This window comes from Rhamphochromis longiceps, linkage group LG12 (genome assembly GCF_057381845.1).
Source record: "Rhamphochromis longiceps isolate RC_006_pf linkage group LG12, R_longiceps_female_GT1.1, whole genome shotgun sequence".
NCBI classification, from domain to species: domain Eukaryota; kingdom Metazoa; phylum Chordata; class Actinopteri; order Cichliformes; family Cichlidae; genus Rhamphochromis; species Rhamphochromis longiceps.
In genome coordinates, this window is record NC_140568.1 from 4,271,574 (window position 1) to 4,293,101 (window position 21,528).

Below are 21,528 nucleotides of genomic sequence, written 5' to 3' on the forward strand. Positions count from 1 at the left end.
GATCACTCCAGTGTGTTAAAAGCTAAACAACGCAAGCAGCTCATAAGGAAACGGAAAGGCCCGGAAATTAAACCATTCACACCCCTGGGGTAACTATGGCAACCTCCATCGATCTTAGCCAATCACAACCTCGCGTTACCATCTCCCTAACACGTTTCACGCCATCTTGAGATTACCTCCTAGTTTGTTAAATCGCTCCCAAATTCATAGGCTCCGCTCCTCATTTCATTGTTGCCGCGCTGTCCGAAATGAACGGTTCCCGAAACAAACCTTTACAAACAGTCAGCAAGGGCCCGAAGGACGCAGACACCGGCACGGAGAGCAACCACAGGGACAGAAAGAGTGGCGGAGGAATGCTGAAGAAGCTGAAGTCGAGGCGCAGCCAAACGGAGAAGTGGCCTGTGGTCACAGAGGATGAACTCCGGGCTCTAGGAAGAGATATCACCCCGGACCATGTCCTCGGGCTCCGGGCTGTTACGGAAGGTAATGTTATGGCAACGTAAAGTTGCGCATTGCTGAAAGCGGCGAAATTTGATCGCCTAACTAGCTACGCACTATGCTAATTGTGGCTAACGTTAAGAAAAGAAGTTTGAGAGCAGTCGACCAAAGGGTACGTTTTCTAAATGTGTTCATAAGGTAAATACTACATGTGTTACTTTGGTGATTCTGCGAGCACGGGTTCATTGGGGGTTTTGGGGGTTTTGCAAGGGTGCAAGTAGGACTTTGAAGCCCCAAAGCGAGCATTGTTTAGGGCACCCCACGCTGGCTTGGGGAGGTCAAACAGCTAAAAGCCTATTATTATCTTAACAACTTGTTTTAGTAAGTGTGTTTGGCAGATACGTGTACTGTTGTGTTTCTTCTCATTTCTTCCCAATTGGAGGTGTAGTGACTAAACTTTTAGGTTTAGAATCTTCTACTCACCCACGTTTATTAAGTAAGTTATTATAAAGCACACAGTTTCGGTTCTGACACGGCTGTTAATGAGTTAATGATCAGTTGAACCTTTGTTTTGATTTTAGTTTATTATGTGTAAAGTATACACAAGTGGATGATTTCATATTAAGAAAACAAAAACAAAGTGGGAAGTGTAATTACAACACTTTGGCTTTATGTACAGTATGTAAAAACGATATGAAATAATCTTAAATTCTACATATAATGTAGATACTGTACCTGAACAGCAGTAGGTAGAAGTTTACGTTTCTCGGGCTGTACTCCTTTTTCACAAAAAGGAGAATCTTACTGAATACATTCAGCTTGGGTTTCCTGCCTTGATTTTTAAAAAAGAAAATTAAGACAAGGCTTCATTAGAACATAAGGAGACAACTCGATCTCTGGGAGGAGCATTTCCTATATTTATGCAGTTTGTTGTTTTGAACAAACTTGTGTAATTATGTATTGATGTGCTTTTTTTTTTGTTCGTCTGTGCAGTTGTTCCACACACTGTAATGCTGTGATATTTTACATTAGTCCTTACTACCGGCTTCCTAAACATAAGGATTCCTCTCCCAGGTCATGTCTTATTTGGAACAAATTCTGAATGTTATGGTGCCTGTTGTGTGTTCATCAATATAAAGGACCAACTTCCCACACAGTTATTTAATGAGTAATTCATTTGGATTGCTGGCTTCTTTCATTTTCTCCCCTAACCGTCATCACCTTCACCCATGTAGTAACCTGCTTGAACCCTATCCCATGGTTTGTCATCGGACACCCAGTTGACTACAGCTGCAGCTAGTGACTAATGTTGTTTTTTAGCTTTTTTCTCACCCAGACAACAATGACATTACTTCTGCTCTATCTCACTGCCATTGTTTGAACACTAGAACCTTTTTCTATAGCATTAGTCACCATTACTGAAGTTTGCAGGAGCCAGAAAAACAGATACTGAAAGCCTGACTGCTCCTTAAGTGCTGTCTCAGTTCTCTAAGTAAAGGTCAGTCTTTGTGCTCCAAACAGTTGTGTGACTTTCACAAAGTTGTTATATTGAGGTTTTTCAGTTGCGCAACCACATGTCGTTAACGTGTTCACTATTTTGGATGTGTGACAATCATGGTGACAATGCAGACTCCAGTCATGATGTGAAAAAATGGTATTCCCTGATCTGTTGCTGGAGGTTGGTGGTAGTATCTGATTAAGTAATTACTAAAGCCCCAGTCACACATACCAAGAGACTGATCATTGAGGCCTTGCAAGCAACGGTCGGGTTCTCTCTGAGCTGTAGTAAAACTGAAAAAAGTCCAATCCAAATTGCCTCCAGAGCCACATGCTTTTACTTTGAAATCCAATCGTCTCCATTTCCATTTGCGTCATACTTTTACTACTGCTTTGCTAGTAGTTTGCAAGTGTTTGCAGACAAATTTGAAAAACGTCAGGCAGCTATGACAGTCTGCTAGAAACCAAAGCAATCACTAGGAGGTTTTTGGTGCAGCACCTTCTTTGCATCCAATTTAGCAAACATAGCTTGTAATCACATCCAATGAGGCAGATAAATCTCTTAAAATGTGAACATGACATCAAATGAGAAACCTCAATACAGAAGAATTTAAATAAGGGGACCTCTATTTTCTAGTAGTTGTTTGCTAGTTGACGTCTAAGCTCACAAACGGTGATAACACTAATCTTAATTCTAGGCAATGAGAATGTGCTTCTTTTTTTTTTCTCATTAAATTTTTCACCAAATCTTGTCAATCAGCAATGAAATTAAATAACCATTCAAACTGTCACACATCAAAAACTATTTACATTTTTTTTCTCCAAAAGTCTGTTTACCCCACTCTGGAACAAGGCAAAAGTTAACATCAGTGTTACTAAACACGATCACTTTGACTGCAGAGGGTTAAACTCCCTCACGTTTACTGCATAAGTTGATTGTCTTGGCTTAACTTGCTTTTTTTCCTTCCACATTCCAGACTATCTTTGCAGACCTGAAGATAATATCTACAACATTGACTTCACACGTTTCAAAATCAGAGATCTTGAGACAGGAACAGTGCTCTTTGAAATCGCCAAACCTCCTAACAGCGGTAAGTGATACACTCAAAATTTGCCTGCATGTTACCAAGCTTAAAATTGTTTAAAAATATAGAACACACCTGAATGAATAACAGAAATGATCATACATCCATGCAAACATGTTAAAGCTGTTTAGTTATCATGCATTTAAAAAGATGAATTGTCACCAAGCACGAGAGCTGCAGCCCAGCTGTGTATTGGTATCCTTACTTTTATCTCAAATGTAAATCTATCAAAACACATGAAGTCTAAAAAGAAGGACCCACGATTAAGCACTATTGCTTCCCCTTTTCACTAGTAACGCATCCTCTGCATGTATTTAGATTTTTGTTTGTTTCTTTAAATGCCGATTTGATTTGACGCCACCATCTCAAACTGTGCTCATTCAGTTGTATCAGAGCCTTTTGATGGATGATCATAACTTGAAAAGAGACACCCTATGTATATTTCAAGCACTACAGTAAAGCATGTATGCCAGTCAGCTGAATTAGTCTTCTGTGTCAGGACCCGTGGAGAGTGAAGAGGAGGGTGGCGATCCAGACACCAGTGCGGGGCGTTTTGTCAGATACCAGTTTACACCAGCCTTCCTAAAACTCCGCACGGTTGGTGCGACGTGAGTAAATGGACTACAACAGTGTGACTGCATCACGATCAGCCTCGGGTGTCTATTTAGTTTCTTAATTTGTCTCTTTTCCCCTCTCTGCAGAGTGGAGTTCACAGTGGGTGACCGCCCCATTAACAGCTTCCGTATGATTGAGCGGCATTACTTTCAGGGACGCCTTCTGAAGAATTTCGACTTTGACTTCGGTTTTTGCATTCCTAACAGCTGCAACACATGTGAACACATTTACGAGTTCCCGCAGCTTCCTGACGACCTCAGTAAGTTCTGCTCCTTTTTGTTCATATTACCAGATCTGTATATCTTTATTTCTTAATTGATGGTGTGCTCTTCTCCTTTTCTAGTTCGTCAAATGGTGGCACACCCTTATGAGACCAGATCAGACAGTTTCTACTTTGTGGATAATAAACTCATCATGCACAACAAAGCAGACTATGCCTACAATGGTGGTCTGTAATACCTGAAGGGGGGGCGTGTTTAAAAAGGATGCAGTAGCTCCCAGGAGACCGATTTTCTGGATTGTGCCCCTCAATAAATGGGGCAGAGACAGAAGTATTCACTCTTTATCGGAATAAAGCACCATAGTTTAAAAAAAGGAACAGAAGCAGGAAAAAACCCAACCATATCTGCCTTCATATGAAATCATGGATCAATTCATCAGTACCGAACAGAGCTCAGTTTCTGGGAGTCCGAGAGAATGTTTAATTCAGTATTTCGCTGTTATATCTGACTGAAACCTTTCTGTTCTCCTTTTGGATTGTCATACATGTGTAATGTAACTGCTTGAACACTTTTGCCTTAATTTCCTGCTGTCTCTGCTGGAAAGGGACAGTTTTGAGTAACACATCTATAGTGGTAACGTCTGTAGACTACGTTAGTTTTTCATTTAATTACTGATGTAATAAGTTTGTTTATTTTTGAGCTGAACTACCTTTTGCAAGTGACAATTGTGTTTCCTTTATGGAAAAACAAGCATTATGTAGGTGTTTCGGTCTTGTTTTATCAATAGATGTAGCATTAGTATTTGTTTGATTCTTCCTCAGATGTGAGTTGAGAGCAGTTGCTACTGTTTGTCAGATATTTAAGCTTGGTGTCCGTTTTATGAAGTACAAGATGACCAGTTTCTTCTTTGGTAGAATATCCCTTAATTCGAAAATGGTCTTCTCCCTTTTCCTGTTTTGTTTTTGTTTGTTTGTTGTTGTTTTTTTTAAATAATTCCAGGTGTGATGTTCATTCTGCTACAATCGGTTAGATTGTTATAACAAAAGTTTTCCCATGTCTTTGTTCTATGAAAACTGTGGGATAGATCTAGTTACTAGACTTTAAATGTTTTTCTTTTATGTGCCGTCCATGTTTAGAAGTGTTTTTCTGCCTTCTTTGTACAATTGCATAGTTCTTTCATCCTTTGTTTATTTGTCACAGCAGTGCTGTGAATCCCACTCTTTAGCAGCGTTTGGCCAAACATGTGGTATACCTATTGAACTGTTAGTACGCTCTTCTCCTTTGAGATTGCCTTCTCAGTTTACTAATGAAATACCACAGTAGCACACAACTTGACAGTACAGAGGGAGGTAACTTGGTAGTTGGATCTATTTTTAATGAGGCACTGGGGTAGATGCAGTCATTGACCTGTTTGACCGATGATACTGGTGACTGTGCAAATTTTAACCCATCTGTATACGAATGTCTTTTTCAAATTTTACACCAGTTTTCCAGTGTGCACAATTTCATGTGATGCCAGTCCTGCTAGAAGGAATACCTTACTTACTGTGATGCTCTGAATTGCATTATGCTGAAAAGTTGTCTGTAATTTATTCAAAACGGCAGCAGTTAAGAGTTTGAAATTGGGCTCCACTTGCAGAGTGATTTCCAGGTGAAACGTGGATTTCTCTTCATAGTTGGGTTTTGTTTGAATTTATGTTACTGAAATGAAAACCTGCAAGGCAGGAGATAGTAATGAAACCTTGCAAATGGTTGTTTAAAGTGTATTTGTTAATTTGCATTTCAGTCATGCATACACACATCAGGACTTCTTCCTACTGTACTGTTATTGACTCTATGTGCCTTGAATCCAGTTTTTTTTTTTTTTTTTTTCACCTTTAATGTGCAGAAGTCTCCTTTTCTTGTCCACTCGTGGCAGAAAGCTGAAGGGATGTAAAATTGCCTCCTGATGTTCTTTTTCTGTATTCTTGTAGCATTACCTTCTATAAAACAGGATGATTACAGTGAGGAAGAGTCAGTGACAACATATTATGCAGTCCGTTAATACCCACAACAAATGGGATATCACATTAGGCACCCTTTTGTCAACTGTGCCCTTCTCTTTTTTTCCTATGTTGGACTCTGTCACCTGCTGCATGGTCACCAGTTTTTATATTGGCTAATTTTGCTAATGTTCATCTTATCCAATTTGTTGTAAATAAATAAAAAAATGGGTGAATGAATGAGATGGAAAGTACTTTATTTACCCTATGTTTTGGAAATTCTTTAAAATTAATATTTTATTAATATCTGACAGATGTCTCTGTGCCAGGCAGATGTATTGTGTTACAAGAGATCATAACATGTGGTGGGAAAGTTTAATTGTTTCTGTCCTCTTGGCAGTAGAGCTGAATCAGTCTGTTAGAGAAAGTGCCCGTGCTCCAGTAGGGCAGATGCTAAGCCCATCACCATCTCTCTGGTTTTATTCACATTCAGGAGACAGTTCCTTCCAGATCACTCTATGAAATCATCAAGTAGTGCTCTGTACTACTCCCCCCCCTGCTGCCATCACTACTAGAGCTAAACACTGCACAGTCTTTGTAGGTGGCATCACAGGGTTGTACTGAAAGTCTGAAATATGAGCAATGACAAAGTCCTCTGTGGAGCTCCTATACTGCACATCACCAAATCAGACACAGCACTGCCCAGTCTCACATATTGCAACCTCTCTTGTCAGATTGTCACTAATCCATGCTAGATTACTGATGGTGGATATGCTTACTGACATTTCCTGGAGCTTCTCTTTCTGAGTCGTGTTAATTGCACTTGAGAAATTAAAGGAGCAGCTTTGTCTAAATTGCAGTAAACTCTCTGTATCATGTTGTCGATTTATCCACTACATGATACATGATTAAGTTCTATGCAACCTGCAGGGTAAAGTGATGTTTTCACATTTGTTCTGAGGTGTGCCAAGACTAGTCTCTCTCTTAGTCTCAATATAAATGAGTTATAAGGGATGTTGTTTTTCCACCTTGAAACTTGAATATCACATTGTAAGTTTGCTGAACAAAATGCATACAAGGTGATGTGCTTGTGAGACCTGTCCAAGTTAGAGTGACCATGTGTCCTACTTAATGTGGGTCTGCACAGAATTCCCAAATATTGAGACAAAAATAAACACACCTCATAAAACCCCAAACATGCCATGACCCACTGAATAGTTTTGATAGTGACTCTAGGAAAAAGGAAGAAAACAGGACCCAGAAATGTAACTCTGATTTCCATTTGAAAAGTAATTTGAAAATAATATTTAACCTTGATTTACCACCGTTTCTTAAAACGGAATGAAAGTAGTGATGAGTCTGAGAACGCTTTGGGGTTTTTTCTCACCTGGGTAACAAAATACATTACCCAGAATCCTCTTCTGAAAACACAACACTAGTAGCTGCACATGTGTTTCATCATGGCGGCCCCCGTTAAAAAGATGGTTGGGGTTTCGGACGACTCCAGCAGCAGTGACGACGAAGTACTTAAAAGATGTCAGGAGGCGGTTTGGGAGACGAAGGCTGTCAAAAGCAAAGGTTAGTGTTTGCCTCCTCTGTTTGAACCGAGGGGCCAAGCTAGCATACGTGCACCGCTAGCCGTTCCCAACAGGTACCCCGGAGAAGTTTCCACAATATTTATAGTCCATGCATAAAGAGCTGTCGGTCAGTAACATTTTCTAATGAAATTTATTTAATTGGTTACAAATAAACATTACGGTAAGACTCTAAGAGCATAGCGCAGCTTTAGCTAGCCCCTGAGCTTGCTAAATCAACACAGTGCGCGGGTTTAATCAGCTGCAGTGTAGCTCTGTTAAAGACACTAACTCTCTGTGTTTTAAGATGTGGATGCCAGTGTGAAAGAGTCAAAGCGGTAAGTGTTACCTTTTAAAATATCCATTTGCTTCTTTTAGTGTTAAATATCCGTCCAAGTGTGAAAACTGCTTCAATGTTCCAACAGAATACATTGTTGTTCCTTTCACTATTGCACAGGAGGGAAAATGTATGAAAGGTTTAGAGTATTTCCAGATTTGGTTGTTTGACCCACAAAGATGTAACACGCTGTTGTTGTTTCACGCACAAAAGCTCTGTATGTGAACTTTGTGTCTTTCCAATGTGAGCAGTAAATTGTAATGATATTAGATTCAATTAATGTGAAAAAAAAAAACCCCCAGATGTACTTAAAATTAGTTTTTGTAAGCTATGACTATCCATCTGTTCTGCAAATTAATCTCGCATTGCGTAATAATAATTTGTTGGTTCAAGTTAATGTTTTTAACTCGAACCAACCCTGATTTCTTTATATTTTGCTTAGAATTGTTTAAAGTAGTCTTGAGCAATAGTTCTTCGGGCTTTTCAGAAGGTCTTTCAGTGTTTCTTTGGACATCGGTTACTTTTTCACTCACTTTCAGTTCAGTCATTGTGCCTGATCATTTTCAAAGGAATGTTGTCTTTCCTTGTTTGTTTGTTGAGCCACTTAACACTGATTAACACAACATTGTGTCTTTAGGCACTTTAATAGCAGCCTGTCACAAAAACACATTACTTGTTACCATTTCTTTAGTTGAAACTATGAAAAATCCCCAAGAAAACACAGTTTGGCAGCCACAAAATAATATTTTTACGCCAACAAAGTGATTACTAAAAAGTTATTGGCCAAAAACTTGGCATGGTTCATAGCGTGTCTTTAAAAAATACGAGTAGATGAAACAAATGGAGAACTAAAAATATCTACAACAGATGAACAGTATCTGAAAGTTATGCCCTTAAAAACAGGAAAACGTTTAGCAAAGACCTGACCTGAGTGATGCCCCTCTGTTGATCCATCTGTTGTTCATGAAGCCTTATAACAAATGGTCTCAGTGGAAGTGTGGCTATCAAGAACCCATGCTAAATTACACAAGAACTGGACTGAAAATCGTTGGCAACAGATCTGATGGAGGGAAGAATCCAAATTTGAATTTTATTGTTTAAATAATTGTTAATATGTACGGAGGAGGTCAGGAGAGAGGTACAGCAGTGAGTGTCTATACAGAGGATTTGGGGGTTTTGGGCAGTGGTGTTGGGGATCTTGTCAAAATTGGCAATGAAGTAAAACTTACATAATTAAGAAAACACACAATGGGATACTATCAGTCGTAGATTGAGGCCAGACCATAACATTAGTGAAAGAGTGTGAGAGAATCTTGCAGAAACATCCAAAAAGCTTTAAATGTCCTCCAAGAAGCCTGGAGAAATATTCCTGCAGATTACTGAAAGAAAGGGCAGAAAAATCTGCCTGAGAGTTCAGAGTCAGAGGCTCGAGACTTTTGCAAAAGGCTGTAGATCCTTTATCTCAGTAGGCAAGTACAGAGGTATCTGTTTTTTGTTTTGTTTTTTTATATGAATGTCAGAAATAAAATAAGCTTCATAAAGTTTTTTTGTATAACAGTCTCGTTGTCGCTGACCATGAACATGATGGCAACGAGCTCCAGGTCACGCCAGGATTCCAGACGCATGTTGCCAGAAAGTTAGGACACTTTCTTGACAGGTAACGACTCTGGCTACAAAAAAACAAAAAAAACCCCTTTTGTTTATAATAATTGATAATCATAAGATTATCTTATTAACCATTATATTTGCCTGTCAGTTGTATTTCAGAGATAAAGCCTCAAACTTCATCCTGTTTAGAACCAGCTAAATGTAACAAAGATGATGAGGAGGAGGAGGAAGGTAAAGTTTCTGGCTCTTTAAGAAGATTTTGTTTCTATGGGAACTTATGTTCATCTCTTTAAACCTGACAGTTTTCTTCTTCTAGGATTTCGTCTGTTTTCTACATCAGTCCCAGGAAAGAAAGCTGAAGATCCTCCCGCCCCCGTAAGGCGTCGGCCTGCTCCCAGCTCAAGGTTCTTCATCTCTATTAATGTTTTCTTCCTTGTGTTATTGATTCATTTTTATTTCCCTCCGTATGACATTCTTTCTCTCTCTGCCCTTCAGCGACAGCGATGATGAGATGGAAATGAGGCTGAAAGAGGCAGCGGTGTCTGTCAAAGATCTGTTACCCTCGTTGGTGCTCTCACCCCCTTCGATGGAGTCTCCTTGCTCGGTAAAAATGACAAAGACGAAGAAGAAAGATACAGAGGGAGAAGAGAGCCGCGTTAAGAAGAAGAAGAAGAAGAAGAAGAAGAAGAATCAGGAGGATGGGGAACAGGTGGACTCAGATTCTACTCCTGATGCTCAGAGTAATGGTGAGCTCACAAACTCAGAACAGGAACACATGCAAGTCAAAGTAAAACTGAAAAAGAAGAAGAAGAGGCAAGAAGAAAACGCAGAGGAAGAAGCATTGCACTGATTTTTAATTATTTTTTAAATGACTTTCTGCCACGGTGAATTCAAAGATTTAAAATATTTTTATTCAAAAGCTGGGATTGGTCTTTACTTTGTCATTAATGATGTTAAAACAAAAAAGTGAAAATATTTCAAGGTGAGTTAAAAAAATGCAGGTAACATGCTGATGACAAGTTTCAGATCAGTTTACATTTTGTTTAAATTCTAAAACATTTACAAATATTTGAATAAAAAAATACACGTCAGTGTTAATCTTCCGTTGATTTTCTGTGTCGAGTGAATTTCCTGTGTCCTCGTTTCAGTGACAGTTTGACGTTTGAGTCAAACAGTGTCATCGCTCAGGTGCAACTCTGGGTTTTCAGTGTTACGAAGGCGACCTGCTTCTTACTTTGGTACATCTTCATGGTAACCTACACTGCAGACCTTACCTGCTCGTGTTTCTGTAGTTTTATCTTCTTTTGTAAAATTAGTTGCACTGCTTGTCCACGTTTCTGATTGGTCAGATCTAGATTGGAAAGACCCTGGTTTGACGCATCAAGTTCATAACAGCTTTCGGGTGACTACTTATTCTGAATGCTGATCTTGGGGTGGATGAAGCCAGTATTTTGGGTATTTTGAACTTGCTTTGTAGTACTGGCCCCAAGCTTACATGGCATACGTCCCGATTCACTCCTGAATCCAGCTGACAGTCAGGAGACTCTTTTACTGTGCTGTGGAAACCATTTGTGCAGGGATGTAGGAGCTGATTTCTGTCGGAGACGGTGAGAGGAGGTGAGATTGATGGCTTTCTGTCGCCTGAGAGGAAGGATACAGCTCGAGGCTCTCGGATGAAACTGTTAATTTAAAAAAGAAAAGAGGCTTCAGATTGTTTGAAAACAGTGTTTGTGTTGGGACATTTATGAGGATCAGGCTACAAAGACATCTGAGAGTCTATTATCTTTGGGTTCTTTTCTGTGAAGGTGTAGAAGGTAAAAAAAGAGTTGCTGATATCAGTCAATTGATGTACACATGATAAGAAGTAAATAATGAAACATCTCTGATGGACTAGCTAACCACCCTGTTGGCTTATGCGCCGTAGCCAGCCTTGCTCTATGCACCATGTAATGGGTAAATGTCAGCTTTTGGCTTTGTGCAGTGTTTGAACCAGTCGTCTGCTTTCATGGTCTCCTCTCAGCTGCTCCTTTTAGGGGTTTCTACAGCAGATCATATGCCTCCATCTCACCTCTAGCACCCTCCTCTGTCACACCAACCCTCTGCACGTCCTCCTTCGCTACATCCATGAACCTTCTTTGTGCTCTTTGTCTTTTCCTCCTCCCTGGCAGCTCCATCTTCAACATCTAATCAGCGTCTAATCTTGTCCATCCTGCTCACTCCCAATGAAAATCTTAACACCAGCTCGGCCTCCTGTTATTTTGTCAAAACCATCTTCTCCAAAGCATTAGCATCACCCCTTCGATTTCCAGCTTCAAACTCGTGAGCCTGTCTGACACTCTTCACATAATCTTCCTTCAGGATCACCCCTAATCCATTTTTCTTCCTGTCTACAGCACGGTAGAACATCTTGAATCCACCTCCAATACTCATGGCCTTGGTTTGCTTCCACCTGAGGCCTGTACTATGAAGCCAGATTTTGGCTTATCCAGATAACTTCAGGGTTAACTCTGGGTGTTCTGTACTGCATGTGGTTCACTTTTTGCCATGGTAACTTATGCTTATATCCTTACTCTCATTCCCCATTATTGTATCTGTAACACGCAACTTCTGTCGCTGCTGTGCTACTGGAAACTGAATTTCCCGAAGTAACCCACCCAAGGGATTAATAAAGTTTCATCTAATCTAATCTTATGCCGTGAACCTTACCTGGACCACCTGACCAACCAAATCTCCCAAAAATAGCATCACTATCCCTGGAATCAGGCAGATCTCCATGCATGAACAAGTTCATGGAGCATCGGTAATAATGAATATGTAAATATAGATTTTTACATGCAACTTTATTCCTGTCGGCGCTAAACAATTTTACAACAATTTTATTTTTTCAAGACCTCATATCAAATTTCCACTAAGGTTGAATTCTATTTTTATATTTAGTCTTTACTCTCAAGCTGTAAACGGCACCCAGTCTCCAGCTGAAGGAATAAAACTCGAACTGTCAGGAGCCGGTTATGTTTTGAGTTTCAGTTTCACATTTTTACTGATGCTTTTATTCGCAGCATGTTTTATTCTGCTGGATGAATAAGTTTTAAATGTTTGGCGTGTTAAGCCGTGCCTTATTAAACCCACCGACTGAAGTGCAAACTGCATCACATTGTGACGGGAATGAGAAAGGTATCAAATGGTGATTAAAGATCTATAAATATAAATACGACTGTTATTAAAAGGATCAGATGAATGCTGCAGAAAATTGATAATCTGGTGATTTATAGCACAATCAGTCTTAATTCCAGTGAATCATTTTTTTGTGGAAGTCATGATTTGTAAAACGCCCCTTTCAGTTTGCTCAGACCCTGCCAACATCACCCCTTTCATATGAACCCTTGATCAACTCGTGGGACCGTTTCTCCTGATTGTCAGTGAATCCAGGTGACAGAAAGAGCTCTGGTCTCCTGCAATATATCCAACTTTCCTGTCAACATCATATCATCAATCTCTATCCCTTTATCAGTCCCTACATTTACATGCTGTTTACATCTTTGTACCTGGTGCAGGTGAGTGTGGTTGCATGTTTAGAGAGTCTTCCTGTAAAGGTGCGTCTTCCTGCTCCTCAGGGTCTGTGGTCAGAATCTGCCCGAAACAAAAATCAATGATTTAGGTTTTAAAACTAGATGCTCTGAACAGACTGAGCTCTGGTCAGTCCCAGTACCTGTCTGACAGCAGTGAGGCTGGTCAGGCTGCTGCTGTCTGCGATGACCATGGCTTGCGAGAGCAAACTGGACGGGTGGTACTGGGGCGAATCCGATTTGCTGTACACTGGAACGACAAACAGATGAATGAATCTTTACTCGGGGATGACATGTTGAGCTCTAGTCTTCATGTTACTGCAGTCTTACTGTGACATGGCAGCTGTGCCATGGTTGCCATGAACGGACTGGCAGCCATGTGACTCTGAAGCTGCTGTGGTATTGGCGGCTGAGGAGAGGCGTGAAGCTGCTGCTGGAATGAGATGGGCTGCAAGGTTGTGAAACCGCCTCCCATGTTGTTTATGACAGGCACCGTCTGAGGTTGCGTGGAGGCTAAACCTGTGAAACAGCATTGACGTTGGTCTGAGAATTTTTCCCCTTATTACAAAATGGGAAATAAAGGGAACCAATGTTACCAATGAGAAGGGAGGACTCCCCCAGACTCATGACGCTGGGCACTGAGGCCATGATGAGGCTCTGTGAGGATGCAGGTGAGGCAGACAGACTGTGCAGGGAGGTTAGAGTGCTTACTGGGGGTAGTGGCCCACCGCTGGACACCTGAAACCAGAGGATGGCATGTTTAGGGCAGCTGGTAATTTAGCATATTGAACCACGAGGGATCCGGACACGAGCTCTCACCAGCTTGGGGTTATGGGTCTCGAGGAGTGTGTGGCTTGGTTCCAGTTGGACTGGACTCACCATGAGATGCCCCACTCTCTCCCCTCCGCTGCCTCTGGCTGAGCTCACAGTGTCGCATGGGATGTGCTGGCTGTATTTCACACCTGGGGAAACAACAATCATCCAGTCAGTCCCAGAACATTTATAAGGTTCGTGGTTTACACACATCACAGCTGACTTTGGTCGATTGCTCCAAGTCTAAATAGAATAAAGGTAAATATGAGCATCCAGCAGCACAACCAGTAGAGTCATGTCTCTAAGCCATTCTGATTTCCCTCTCAAATTTCCATACATGAGGATGGGTTATTACCGTGCTCGGGACTGGGTGGAAGGTTGGCGTTGGAGGATGAGGCAGTCTGACTGCCGAAAGGCGTGTCGAGGGCCAGTTTGTGACGAAAAGCCTCCTCTTTCCGACGGTTAGCGAACCAGTTGTACACTCGGACTTCAGTGACCAGGTTAGAGCCGAGGCCAGCAAGCTGGGAGGGAGACACGCCCCTCTGGAGGCATTCTGCCCTGAAAGAGGAAATCAGACTCTCTTTATTACAATCTTTATTACAAGTGTTAATTGTTATAAATCTATAGAAATATATGATCAGATGCCAAGAATTTAGATCAATCACAGCAACCCTATAAAAACAAGATAAATGAACACAAAATCAAAATCCCGTCTCACCTGTTACATTCCTCCACCAGCCCCTCTCTTTCCTCCTTGCTCGGGTTCTTCTGTCGTTCGTAGGCGTGGAAGAGGATCTGCAGGGATGCTGGACCCCACTTGAACCTGTTCCTCCGTCCTTTCTTGGTGTCCTCCCCTTGGTCCTTCACAGTTGCAAGGCCACGTTTGGCATTGGTAAATTCTACATTTAAAAAGTTAGCATGGTTTTTGTTGTTGTTTTTAAACACCTCACATTTTTCTTTTATTTTTGCACTCTTGGAGCTCCAGCACGGCTTGTGTACTCACGCTGGCTGATCTCGCACTGCTTCTTGACATACCAGGTGTACAGAGAAGCTCTTTTTTGGTTCTTCATGGGCGTGCCTTTGTTGAGGTGCTGGGAGAGGTGAGACTGGTTGAGTCCCGTGGACTCCACCACCTCCCGCTGAGGTAGGTTATGCTGCTGCATGTAGCTTTTTACCATTTTTGCAACATGCCAGGGATCCTCACTGTCAGACAGACAGACACCTGAGCTTAAAAACGGCCCACCTTATAGTTTTGTGCATTTTTATTTAGTGGACTTTTCCTTAACAGATACCAGTATATGTAGAAGTGCTAACCAGGCAGTTTGTCACATCAGTAGGGATGTAAAATATGACCACACAAAGAGAGGTTTGTTGACAAAGAGAGATAAGAGAGAGCACGGGGGAACAAAGTCCAGCCCTTTCAGATCACTGGAATGGAAAACATGTAAAAGATTTATGAAGCCTAATTTAACACTTCCTAATTATCAAGTTGAAAACGTCATTAAAGACACACCAAATTATTTTGAAAGTCTCAAACAGCTTCCAAACATTTTGGTAAAGGTATCGGCAAAAATTAGTTGGGTTTTTTTTTTTTTTAACAATCCTATTTAGAGCGAGCTTTTCCCCCACTTTTTTAAACATTTAATGTTTATGACAGAATGTCCAATGTTTATATGTCTGTGTTCCATATTTTCAGGATCAGGCCTTAAAACGGAACGGACAAAAATCACTCATGCGTTGCGCAAACACAGTCTCACATGACTAGCTCTGCTCTATTAATCTTCACCTCAGGCTCTTGGCTTATTTATTAAGAAATGGTCAGGGAATAATGATGAGGGTGGGTAATTAGTAACTAGCAAAGGACGAACCCTCTTTATATTCGCCCAAGAGCCAGACTGCAGAGAGAGAGTCAGAGAAGCATGGCAAGGAGGGAGGATTTGGTAAAGACATGGGGACAGAGTGTAAGAAGACAATAGGAATAGTGGTGTTAACAGGTAAATGCGTAAAGTATTGCTTCGACTCTCAAGTGTGTGGTTTTGACACACGGGAGGTAACACAAAGACGAGGAGAATCAGAAGCGGTGGCAAGGATGTTGTCAATTTTCAGAATTTATCCGACCGGGTCCTACTGGAAAAGCTGCTGAGTGAGAATAGCAGTTACCGAGACATTAGGATGATTGTTGCTGTTGCCATTAAGCTTCCAGAGAAGTGCCAGGATCTACTTACTGCAGTAGGTGCTCGACTTCAGTCCTCAATTTGGACGCCTCCTCTGGAGGGAGCTTCTCCAGTTCTCGGAATATAGGTGGCGGGAAATCCATTTCTCCCTCCTCTGAGCTCTCTCCATCCCCCCTTTCTCCCTTCTCGTTGCCAGCACTTGCCCTGTTTCGTTCCAGTTCCCCCATGGCTTGGATCAGAACCTCCCGGGACAGTCCAGATTCCAGCAGGGCCCAGATCAGCTGCTCCTGCAGGGCCGTCAGACGACTCGGCCCCGCTTTGGCTGCCTCAGCCCTCTCCTCTACCTCCATTAGTCTTATGTCTTACCTCACTACTGCCTCGCAAACAAACTGCTCTCATGTGCACTACCACGCTCAAACGACAGCCACACAGCCAGTGCCAGGCCGCATTATTTTATATCTGCAGTCCCTCTTCAGCTCATGAGAAAGTAAACTTTCATTTTCCTTTGCTGAATCCTCCCGATGTGTCCAGAGCTGTCCGGTTTTAGCTTTTCACTTGTTGTTTTTGCTTTCAAAGGTCAATTTTCTTTTAATCTAACCTTCCTCCTATTCACCCCCTCCTCCTTACGTGCGCCCTGTGAACTTTGTCCCTTCTCCCTCAGTCCTCAGCAGGGACCAAAGTTCATCTTAAAAACAATAAATAAAAATGAGGGGTGTTGCACTGGCAGAGTCCACAGTCTACTTCTCAGAGCAGAAAACTGATAAGACAGTGGGGGGAAAACATGACTTGGAAAGTTGGGAGCTTTTTACGTATAGCTTTTTCTCACACGGAAAGGACATTTTAGAAAAATAGTTTTGGGCTTTTTTCTTTCTTATTTTTCATTCTTATTTTTTCTTATTCCATACATTTTATTTGTTAATGCATATGTAAAATATAAAGAAATAAATAAGTCAATAATACACGGAGGAGCAGGAGATCAGCTAAGCAGGAGCAAAGTTTGATTTGTCTTTTCTGCCAGGAGAGGGCGCTGCTGTGTTATCTTTACATTAGACTTTCAGGAAGTTGCTTCATGTTAGGGGCCTTGGTGGAGTGTTTTCTGTCATGAACATGAGTTCAAGACAAGAAAGGACAAAGAATAAGAAAGGAATAAGTTGGCACATCAGTTTCCTAAAACATTTCCACATTTACTGAGAGAGTGCTTTAAGGTCGACCTCTAACACTGTACTCCCCCCCCCCCCCCCCTTTTTTTTAAATCAATGTGCACAAGTCAAACACTTTGGACATCATCGACTACTTGTGACTATTTCACAAATTAAACTTTAAAAAAAGGAGCAAGATTTTCTCTTTTTTTTCCCTTGTTTGAAATACATGTGCTTATTTCTAATCTGATTCCAGCAGCACATCCCAGAAAGAGCTAAGAAAAGTGCAACAAGAAATTGGACAAGTGTAATGCAAAAAGCCCCAGACGCCTGTTTTAATATCTTACATTTAATTATGTTAGTTAGCAAAATTTCCAAAGAGCACCCCAGTGATGAATCTTGTAGAAGTAAATATGGGAAGGGGTTTAGACCGCATGTATTTTATTCCGTGTTTTAACTATGTAATAATCCAACTTACTTTAAACTCTTCAGTGAAATTGGGAAAAATCTCTGCATTCTTTGTGCATAAGGACAAAGACTGATGTCGAGTGTCTGTGATTAAAATAGACATAATTATGTAGTGAAAAATCACTGCATGGGCTCAGAAACACTTCTGAAAACCACCGCCAGTGAACACAGTCATCATGCATCCACAAATAAAAGTTCAACTCTGCCATGCATCTAAAAACAAGACCCAGAAACACTGCTGCCTTCTCTGGGCCTTACTGCTTTTAAGACAGCCTCAAGTGAAGTGGAAAACCTTCCTGTGGGCTGTGAAATTCAAAACTGAGGAGAGAGACCACCTGGTGTGTTTTCAGCGTGCAGTTCAGTACAGGGAGCGCATGACTGCACATGGCATGAGGTAACCAAGAGCACCTGTGAGGGCACCATTAATGCTGAACGATGTATACAAATCTACAGCTTTTAGAGCATCAACTGCTGCCATCGTGATTATTTTAGCACGACAGTGCAACCCTGCACATCTGCAGGGTGCTGCTAAACCAGGCTGCTTGCATATTTGGCACATTATGAAATGAAACAAAGAAAACGTGCACGTCAGCTGCAAAGCTGAAATTCTATGCAAAGCATGCAAAACATTTTTTTTAAAATACAGCAGTAGGCCTATGCAAATTCTGCATTTTGCATTTCTGATATGAATATAATCTTATTGATTTTTGACTATAGATCTTATTCTTTATTGAGTCCCTTATTAATTCTTGATCAGTTTTCTTTGTGGAAATTATAGATGGACAAAGGCTTGGAAATCACTGCTGAGTTTGACATCTGTGCGTTGATAAAGAAATTTATATGCTTGGAGAAATATGATTCCGGTATACTGGACAACTTGAAAGTGGTTCACCATTCCCATCTCTAATGTTTAAACTTTAAACTGTTCGGCTGTTGAATTCGAATAATATTATTGTTTCCATAGATTTGCCTTCCCCCTGTCTCTCCCGCTCTCTCCCTCTCTTTTTTTTAATCCACCCTCTTGTTTTTTGACAACATAAGTTGGCAGGAAGACTAAGTTGGAACTGAACTGGAAAGGAAAGAGGGCAAACTGAATAGGAGAAAACCTTTGAGAGTTAATGTAGTCTTTTATCTTTCCTCTTTTCTCTTTACACTGTAAAATGCTCACTTTCTCTGCCTGGATCACCTAATACTATTCTCAGGTTCGGCCTATCAGCACCTTTTTGTGTTGAGCTCCTGTTACCCCACCCCACCCTTGGGAAGATGGCATTATACTGTATTTGGAAGGGTAACAGAGCTGCCTCTATCTCCCTGAGACATGCCAGTGACCTGTAATTAAGTCCCATTGTACTATTCAGAGGAAACTCCTCACCAAAACGGACAGAGGGCAGTTGTGTGTGGATTTCCAGCAGCTCAGATACCGCTGTGACTAATACCCCACCACACAAGCTGGGTTTATCAAAAAGGAACACATGCAGCACACATTAGAGCTTGCATTTTCCCTCTCTGGAGAACTCAAAGCTATGTTGATTGGTAATGAGATACAATCCACGCTGTCCATCTCTCATTAGTGAGCCATTGCTCGCTAGCTCTCTCTCTCCCCCTCGGTTTCTGTTTCTGCCTCTGCCTAGCGTTAGCCCCCACCCACCACCAACCCCACCATTCAACCCCATTGATCATGCATGCAGAAATTTAACACACCCCTTAATTCCTGTCCAAATAGCCCCTGTCCCACTTCCAGAGCTTCATCTGTTCATCTGCAGAGGGTAGAGTAGGCCTGTTTGCAGGCAGGACACTGACTGCAGCACTCAATGAGGATAAACTGTGCTGGAGAGGACAATCGCAAACCTAAATCAGTGTCTGTGTAACATAGGATGTGTGCTGGGTTGTGCACTCTGGGCTCGAAGTGTTTCTATAAGGCATGGAAACACTGTGGAGGCATGATCTGGAGGCTGTGTTTTTACTTGTTTTAAAGCAGTTTGGTAGAAACCAACAGAGACCATGCTAGCAGAAACCACCTAGAAACTTTGCTTCAAACCATAACGATTGCATAGGACCGCATGCATGTATACCTACTGCGAGTCAAAGCTGACATTGTCTTTGTTTGAATTGCTCAGGCTATTGATTGGCCTTAACATTACCAGGTCACATGTTGAGTCAGTGTTGAGAAGATTAGCCAGAGCTGGCTTTGGTACTAATTAAATACTTAAACCCCAGCACTGAATGAGCACACAGCACACAAACCTCCTGTTATACCCCGTTGCATAAGCCAGTTTACAGCCTGGAAGGTGCATCAAAATAGACGAACACATTTTTAACTCTACCTGCAAATAAGGACACTGACACACATCACATTTCCACAGACATATTTGAATCCACAGTTATTAGATGAAGCAAGAACAGGAATACTGTATGGTATTGATTGTATTAATAGCACACAAAGTTAATTTCCTGAAGACAAAAGTATGTACATGTGTTGTGGAACTGATGACATGACTCACAGTGTTCTGGGAGACTTTATTTTAGTCTATCACCTCTCATATCTGATGTTTGGACCTTTTTAGAACCACACTAAACCAGACCGAGAACAGCAGATAAGTTCCTGTGTCTGTAAACTGGAAATTTCGACAAGTCAGTCAAACTTAGCCAGACTGTGACAGGAAGTTGAAACTCTTCCTTCATAATAAAGGGTTAACGCTCACAAAAAAGCAGGAAGACTAAAGGTCTGCAGTCTAAAACACTTGGTTTACTCTGGTTTGACTGTAACATAACATGGTTGGAGTGTGATACTCCTAAATGAGTGTCTTTATTACTTATTCTGTTATTTCCAAAATACACATCTAGTCTCCAACTATGGTGGTAAATAATTCTGATGCATGAAATTACAGTGCAGTGAAAAAGTATTTGCACCCTTCCTGATTTCTTAGCTTTTTGCATATTTGTCACATTTAAATGTTTCAGATCGTCAAACTAATTAGACAAAGATTATACGAGTAAAAACAAAATGCAGTTTTTAAATTATGATTTCATTTATTAAGGGGAAAAGTTATGCAAACCTACACGGGCCTGTTTGAAAAGGTAATTACCCCCTAAACCTAATAACTGGTTGTGCCACCCTTGGCAGCAAGAACTGCAATCAAGCATTTCTGATAACTGACAATGAGTCTTTCACATTGCTGTGGATGAATTTTGGCCCACTCCTCTTTGCAGAATTGTTTCAACTGAACCACATTAGAGGGTTTTCAAACATGAGCCGCATATTTTCTTCACTTTGTTTCTATTGACCCAAAGTTTATTTTGGGTCATTGTCCTGCTCCATAACCCAAATACACTTCAGCGTCAGGGCACGAACTGACAGCCAGATGTTCTTCCTCAGGACTTTCTGGTAGAGAGCAGAATTCATGGTAACGTCAATTAGTGATCCAGGTCCTGAATCAGCAAAGCAGCCTCAGACCATCACACTACCACCCCCATGATTGGCTGCTCCTATGATCTTTTTCTGAAATGCTGTGTAAGTTTTACAACACATGTAACTGGACTAAAACCTTCCAAAAAGTTCACCTTTTGAGTCATCAATTCACAGAATATTTTCTTCATTCAGCAGGTCTGACAATAATAAGAGCCGGGTGTGGCTCGTGAAACTGAACTCGGTAGTTAATCACAGTTAATTTAGCATTTAGTTTTTCACACAGGACCAGGTAGGTTTGGATCACTTTTTTCCTGTAAGAAATGACATCATCATTTAAAAACTGAATTTTCTATTCATCAAATATTAAAATTTGTTTTATGATCTGAAACATGTAAGTGCAACAAATATGCAAAAAAAGTCATAAAGGGTGGGCGAATACTTTTTCACTACACTGTATTCCAAAATATGAATGTAAGAATTTTTTTAGCACACGCAGTCAGAGTGCAGATTACCTATTACTAAAACACTAATCATGGCTCTGTTAATCAATTTATAGTATTAAAAGGGCAATTTCTTTATTTCCATGGGGCTGTAATTGGCTA

At 41.0% G+C, this 21,528-nt stretch overlaps 3 protein-coding genes across 3 annotated transcripts; 2 read left to right on the forward strand and 1 right to left on the reverse strand.

Moving 5' to 3' along the window:
- Nucleotides 1–120: 120 nt before the first annotated feature.
- On the forward strand, nt 121–5,728 carry unc119b (unc-119 lipid binding chaperone B). Its single transcript, XM_085424409.1, has 5 exons — nt 121–483; nt 2,913–3,026; nt 3,520–3,628; nt 3,722–3,894; nt 3,979–5,728. The coding sequence occupies exons 1-5, from the start codon at nt 249–251 to the stop codon at nt 4,089–4,091; spliced, it is 744 nt and encodes a 247-aa protein (XP_085280535.1). The 5' UTR covers nt 121–248; the 3' UTR covers nt 4,092–5,728.
- Nucleotides 5,729–7,266: 1,538 nt separating this feature from the next.
- Nucleotides 7,267–10,466, forward strand: lg12h12orf43 (linkage group 12 C12orf43 homolog). Its single transcript, XM_085424412.1, has 6 exons — nt 7,267–7,416; nt 7,720–7,750; nt 9,308–9,406; nt 9,506–9,588; nt 9,674–9,761; nt 9,853–10,466. The coding sequence occupies exons 1-6, from the start codon at nt 7,287–7,289 to the stop codon at nt 10,205–10,207; spliced, it is 786 nt and encodes a 261-aa protein (XP_085280538.1). The 5' UTR covers nt 7,267–7,286; the 3' UTR covers nt 10,208–10,466.
- Nucleotides 10,467–10,499: 33 nt separating this feature from the next.
- Nucleotides 10,500–17,044, reverse strand: hnf1a (HNF1 homeobox a). Its single transcript, XM_085424411.1, has 10 exons — nt 15,962–17,044; nt 14,740–14,939; nt 14,455–14,635; nt 14,092–14,294; nt 13,743–13,885; nt 13,520–13,661; nt 13,254–13,442; nt 13,067–13,173; nt 12,903–12,987; nt 10,500–11,036 (listed from the first exon to the last, which is right to left on the reverse strand). Exons 1-10 carry the CDS (start codon nt 16,258–16,260, stop codon nt 10,906–10,908), a joined length of 1,680 nt encoding a protein of 559 aa, XP_085280537.1. The 5' UTR covers nt 16,261–17,044; the 3' UTR covers nt 10,500–10,905.
- Between the last annotated feature and the right edge of the window lie 4,484 nt (nt 17,045–21,528).